General features: G+C 42.3%; 2 protein-coding genes across 2 annotated transcripts; one reads left to right on the plus strand and one right to left on the minus strand.

Annotated features, from left to right (window-relative positions):
* Positions 1–304: 304 nt before the first annotated feature.
* LOC109462134 (nucleolar protein 10-like) lies at positions 305–3006 on the minus strand (the record flags this gene model as incomplete). The annotated part of the gene is made up of 7 exons (XM_019758628.1): positions 2867–3006; positions 1973–2032; positions 1593–1638; positions 1147–1245; positions 967–1044; positions 754–791; positions 305–441 (listed from the first exon to the last, which is right to left on the minus strand). Coding segments are annotated over exons 1-7 (464 nt in total), but the record flags the coding sequence as incomplete, so codon positions are not given.
* A 181-nt stretch (positions 3007–3187) lies between these two features.
* On the plus strand, positions 3188–5425 carry LOC109462136 (jmjC domain-containing protein 7-like). The gene is given in 6 exon segments (XM_019758629.1): positions 3188–3442; positions 3841–3879; positions 3882–3993; positions 4422–4675; positions 4813–4886; positions 4888–5425. Coding segments are annotated over 6 exon segments (966 nt in total). The 5' UTR covers positions 3188–3375; the 3' UTR covers positions 5308–5425.
* Positions 5426–6866: the final 1441 nt, after the last annotated feature.

A 6866-nucleotide genomic window follows, 5' to 3' on the forward strand; every position in this document is an offset into this window, starting at 1 on the left:
TCAAGTTCAACAAAAAAAAAAACTTTACAGCTAGTCAACCTACTGTACCCTTCCTCAGAGACATGATAAATGACCAATGACTTAGGACATATGAGCTTAGGAACAGGAAGCATCATTGGTCAAATGCACCATAAAGTTCAGTATGATAACACTACAGTAAGAGGGGTAGGCAAACCCTCCCCATATGTCTACAAAATCTCACAACAAGGAAACTTACAGCCACAATGAACCACCATGCACAACTGAGAAGGAAGACAAAGCGGAGAACCTACTGTAATTGTTTGGTAATGTTAACTGTACTGACCTTGCTCCAACAAAGTAGAGGTCACATGAAGGTGAGTGGAAGGAGAAATCTCTCCCAACTTTGGGTATCCTGGTCCTGTAATACCTGCCGTACTGAGCATGGAACTCCACATATCTGTCACAGTGGAGGAACACTACCTGCACATAACAAACAAACAAATTTTGGAGCTGGAAGATAATATGTTTGGGCAGTTCAATAGGTATCTAAGAATACACTTCTGATGCACTTCACACGACGAATAAGTCAGGTTACCTAATATGCGGTTACACCAAAGTTATTGTAAGGGGTAAGCCACCACTGAACTGTACTTGTATGTTACTGTTGTACCTTATTGTTATAGAATATTGGGTCTGGTTCAGATTTCTATAAGTCTTCAGACTTATATACTGTACACATACTTTAGTTTAAACCATTGATGTTTTATCCATACCTCCTCACTCTGAACCTACCTTTGAATAGTCTTCTGACAAAATGTCAAAAGTGACCACTGAAAATAAAGGAGAGATGCTGTCAGAGAGATCATCTGATGTATGAAAAGAAAGTACAGTCCAAACACATGTTTTCAAACTGTGTATGCCAAGGAGAAAGTTACAGGGAAACAGCCCCCTTGTGTGCACCAAAAGGAAAGGAGCAGAAAAATTGGTGATTACTCGTCTGCTAACCTTCTGCATCCAGGCCTCTCTCAAATTTCATGGACATCTGAGCAACCTCATAGCACCTCACTCTGGGTTTGTAGGTTCCTATAGCACAAAAAAGAACTCACTGTGTATTAAGCACAGACACAAAAAATCACAAAGAGCGCCAATCAATGAAGACCAAAACTACATAGAACCTCTGTCTACCTGTAACCATGAGGTACTGTCCATCCCTGGAGCTCCTGATACAGTTACTGACTGCCGGCATCTCAAAGTCCTGAATGAGCTGTATTCTTCTTTGGATGTCTGAAATGGGAGTGACAACACATCAAACCAAGAATGAGATCTTCTCTTTGTAGCTTGTCAAGTGCTGTAAGTAACTCATGTTCACGGTTGTCTTTACCACGAACAAATACAGTAATTCACTGACTTTCTTTTTCTGCACCTGCTGCCACTATCAACATGCTTCCACCGTGAACATACAGTAGTTCTGCAGACATGTCCATTTTTCTCAAACTTTTGCAACCACGAACATAAAGTGAATTACAGTTGATGGACATTAAAAGGCTTCCAGACATGTAGGGGAAAATATTTTTCTGACACACCACACCAAAAACAGCATGAACATGGCTTAATTTTAAAGTGTTGTTTACCTGCATCTTTCTTCTGGAGATCTCTCTTCTTCCTGTCTGTTAACCACTGTTCAAAAGAGATCAAATTATGTTACTTGATCGCAGGGAAAATAACAATCTCATAACAATATGATGGAATTTTCATTATAAATTTGGGTATCACTGGTATACTGTGCGAAGAACTTTAACACTTTTTAGTGGTAAAAAAAGTAAGACTATATTAAGAGGAATGTCTTTATTATAGTATACAGATAACATTAATCAATAGGTGGCCATTCCATCATGTACAAATGATATATAAAAACATTTACGTCGTAAAAACTTATTATACAATCACATGCGCCAAGCGAAACCGAGCGAAAGCTGCCCCCCTCCCCACATACCATGGACGCTATACATACCTCAGGTAGGGTCTTCCCTGCGATCAAGTTGTAGATTTTGACATTATTTGGAGTAGAGACGCAAAAGTACCGAAGTAACAGGTTCCTTTCTCAGCACTCGGTATACAGAGGTGAGGCGGCTTCCGTCCTAGATCTCCAGTGCCGAAGGTACGTCAACACTTGGTGTCCAGTGTCGGCGGCTTCAGCACTGGAAACTCTAATATCGGCAAATCAAACCTTGTCTTTAGAAAGGGTACCGAGATGCTACCTTTGAACTCTAACACTTATATTTTTGAGATCGTACCGCCCGGGAAGCAAATTATAATCGGCACGACAAGGTGATCGGCAGGACAATACTGCAAGGCTCCGATCCTCACATTTTTACAGACATAGACTTGGCCTACGATACTGTACTGTACGCCGCGCGGCCGACGTATTAAGCACCAGAAGCCCAGTGCCGAAATGATTTGAGAACTCGGCTCCCAGCGCCAAGAGTCACCGAGCACTGGAACGATCCAGTGAGGAATCCGTTACTTAGGGACTTCGGCACTTGCTATCCAGTGGTGAACGACCTCCGAGCACTGGTAGCGAGTGCCGAGTGGAATTCAGCACTGGCTATCCAGTGGTGAACGGCCTCCGAGCGCTGGTTATCCAGTGCTGAACGGCCTCCGAGCTATGGCAAACGAGTGCTGAGTGGAAGTTAGCACCGGAAAACGAGTGCCGAGTCAAGATTCAGCTCTGGAATTCCAGTCCTGACGGTGTTTCAGCACTGGAACAAAGCCGTTTCTGCACTAGAATTCCAGTGCGGAGCTTTCTTCCGCACAGGGCCCCGAGTGCCGACGCCACTTTCCCCGTAAGTTCCGCACTGGGCGGCCAGTGAGGAACCCGTTACTTCGGTACCCTTGCAGTAGAGACTTGCATCTTGTCCGATCGGGAGGTCTTGGTGATAGATTTTACTTGTTAAAGGACAACAAAACCCGCAGCAACGTGCAGACGCTCACTTTCGGACGGGCGCCGCCATCTTGAATAAAATGGAATAGTCTACTTGATATGTAGGAATGAGAGCTTCTTAGTAGTACAAATAATCTGATGACATCAACATGACAAGATCAATCATATATTATTTCATTGTGCGTATACAATATTATTACGGTTAGTAGCCTTGTTATGATATCAAATTGCCTGTAAGCGTTCAAAATGAAAATATTATAATTGTTAACTCCCCTTTTTCGAATGTACTCTGCTAGGCACATGTCACCACAATGCTTTTGTAGAGCTCTTTTGTAAGGAGGTTAGAAATAAATAGACCTGCTTAGTTTTTGTAGCTAAACTATTGTTGCGAAAGTAAGAAGGTGACATTTTCTGGAATCATGGAAGAAGACATCTTAGTCTCGTTTTTGTTCTAAGGAACAGGGACAAGTGTAATGTCCAGTGAAAGTAGTTGTGAAGGGCTTGGCCAGTGTCTTCAAGATGTGGCAGTGGAGGCCAGAGGTAAACAAAAAGTGAACTGGTATATTTATAATCTTCTACATCCATTTAGGGAAGAAATGATTGCTTACCACAAGGACGTTATTACAAAAAGCAGGGTTTGAATTCAAATGTATTTTTGATGTATTTATTAAAATAATATCATAATGTAACGTTATTAACAGCTATGGAAATGCATAGAGGCGAGTCACAAATATGAAATGTTTGATAGAAACTTTTCTGCATGATGTCTGCGTTTATTCAGGTTTGACATGTTAAATGTCAGAAGTCTCATGAATGATAGCCTATCATTGATTTGCATTGCTGAGCCTGTATCTGTATCTGTAGCCTGACATGAGAAGATTGTACCAGTCTACATCATAGGCAAATGCTTTGTTTTCTGTGCTTCCCTGTTCTTATAGAACTGTACCTGGACCCTCACGTCCCCTATCTGGACCTGCCCCCTCCCCGCTGGACTTCCACAGGTCCTGGGTGTCTCCCAACAAACCTGTCATCATCAGGACAGCCACCCAACACTGGCCGGCACTCAGCAAGTGGACACCACAGTACTTTCGGTCAGCTATAATCTAAATGATTAATGTAGTAAATAACGACCTAGAATGACAAATTCCCTTGGGTACAATCATATTTGAAGTATTATTTGCTGTAAGATTTGCTGTAAGATTCTAAAATGTGCCTTGTTTTTCTATGTCCAATTTCTTGCCATATATACTTCCATAGAGCATAATCTCAGCCATTTCACAATTCTACGTACATGTAATACCCAGGTTATACCTCCTTCATAATACATACATGTAGTTGGGCTGCTCTACATACAGCATGATTAGTGCCTTTTGCATAAAACACAATTTAACATACAGCATAGATTTGTAAAATTGATTATTATTAAAGAATATGAACTGAAATGTTGGCCCAAACATATATCTTGTAAATTTTAATGTTTGCTGAGACAAGTCCTGATTCTTAACATCTTCATCCTCAGACAAACCCTTGGACAGAAGGAAGTGACTGTAGCGGTCACCCCAAATGGTTACGCAGATGCAGTGTGTGATGGCAAGTTTGTCATGCCCGAAGAAAGGACTATGAAATTCTCCTCTTTTTTGGATATTATGGAAAGGAAAACACGGTCCAATGGAGTCTTTTATATCCAAAAACAAAACTCAAATTTCACAGAGGAGTTCAAAGAAATTATATCAGATGCAGATGTGGAGATTTTCTGGGCAACAGATGCTTTTGGTAAGCACAGTATTGATGTTTATGCCTGTATACATACACTTCTGGATTTGTGTGAAAGACACCTGACATTTTTTGTAGTACCAGTAACTACTGTAACTATGTGCATAACACAAAAAAGGCATTTCCCCCAAATGCAGGAAAACTACCTGATGCGGTGAACTTCTGGATGGGAGAGGAGGCTGCTGTTACCTCCATGCACAAGGACCACTATGGAAAACCTGTACTGTGTCATATCAGGGCAGAAAACCTTCACCCTGCTCCCCCCCACAGACCTCCCATTTATCCCATATGGACTCTTCCAGCCCGCCAGATACCATGAAAATGCGGAGGGCACGTTTGACGTGATTGATGAAAAGGACGTAGATTTGGTACCGTGGATACCTGTGGACCCCCTTGACCCTGACCTGGACAGGTATCCAGAGTTTAGTCACGCCCACTCCTTCACCTGTACTGTAGAGGCAGGTGAGATGCTGTATCTGCCATCTCTGTGGTTCCATCACGTCCAGCAGTCGCAAGGATGTATCGCCGTCAACTTCTGGTACGACATGGAGTATGACATCAAGTACAACTACTTCAAGTTCATGGAAGCTGTTGTTGCCAGGAAAAATAGTGTTTTTAAAAAGGACAAATGATGAATGAAACTGCAACAACAATTTCTGTTGCCCGCTTACACGTCAAACGGTCAGAGAAGCCATCTGTCTGATTGAGAAAAGATTATAACTTTTAACCCAACATCTGCTTGGAGATTATCTATAATTCACACCCTTTTCCAATCTGCATTACACTGTACATGTAGACATTTTTTCATGCATGTGGTCCAAGACCTCCTTTGAACTATAAGGGAGTTTTTAAAAAAGAAATTTTAAAAGATGTTTGTGTTGTTGTCGGAAGAAGTCAGATGCTGTGATGCAGGGACATGTGATCCACATGTGTTGTGACTGATATTTACTTAGTCTCATAGCTGATGACAAGGGTATGACATGAGAAACAAGTGTGAATTCTATGACGCTGATTCAGAGATGGACTGGTCCATTACAACAGTACATGATCTCAGATATTAGACAGCTCCATTGAATAGGTGATGCAATAAAGTTTCTCTAATATAAAATTACAATGTTACATTTTCTATCAACTGTGACATCAATGTGTTCCATGATATTCAGTTTGGTTGTCATTTATCTGGTCTATGGGTCAAGGTCTGAAGATACTAAACTCTAATCACTGTTGGTACATAGCCAGGTCAAGTCAAGTTTGATTTGGCTCACTTCTGAAGGAAAACAGCAAAGCCAAGTCAACTTCGCACTGACTGTTCTAGGAAATGTATGGGAATGAGACCGTCATAACCGGCACAAACAAATGGGCAGTTGTATTGTACTTTTGCATGAATGCATTCTGTATTTTATATGCAATCACCGGGATAATATTTATAATATCGTGTTTGTTTTGATCCATCCATCCACATGCGTCCACTTGAAACCGGGCCATGTTTACCAATGATGTCATTATGACGATTCGGCACCACGTGACCTGATCGCGCAACTTCCGGCAACAAACCATAAAGCCCCTGCGCGACTCCGCAGCGAGCTAAACCGTGAGACCTGGACCTGGAGAAGGCTGGCGGAATAAGACGCCTTAGGATATATCTTAGCATTATTTGACAGAAGCTGTGGCGTTGTATAGAAGTTGGCGATTTTTGTTTATTCCCAGCGAGACAAACTCTAAAGCGGGCCTCCGTTCAGGTAGCTCAACGCCAAGGGCACCTAGGTAATTGGACCGGTGCACAGAAAGCGGTGATTTTGACAATTTTATAGCGGTCCTTTCTTCGAAGAAAAACAGAATTATGCCGTTCTTGGGCCAAGACTGGCGATCACCAGGCTGCGTATGGGTCCGGACATGCTCGGGCTGGGAGAGGCTGCTGAGGCAAGATCCTTCGCGGGAGTTCGGAGAAACCGAAAGGTAAGTAGACCGTTCGCGCGGTTTTGGATTTTCCTTCCCAGGTCGCCATTTTTCCGCTGCCCTTTCGACATCTTGTTTCACAAAACCGAGGAAGCGGGCATTTTTGGTTAGGTGCCTAGTGTACTTGACGTGTCATCGTTTAATATAAATATCAGCTGGAATAAATGGCTGACATTTTCGACTGATGAGGACCCGTCTATATATCGTAGTTGCGTCATCTCTCCGTCCCCTTCGC

The sequence above is a fragment of the Branchiostoma belcheri genome, unplaced genomic scaffold (assembly GCF_001625305.1).
Source record: "Branchiostoma belcheri isolate BF01 breed outbred unplaced genomic scaffold, Haploidv18h27 scaffold999, whole genome shotgun sequence".
Taxonomy (NCBI): domain Eukaryota; kingdom Metazoa; phylum Chordata; class Leptocardii; order Amphioxiformes; family Branchiostomatidae; genus Branchiostoma; species Branchiostoma belcheri.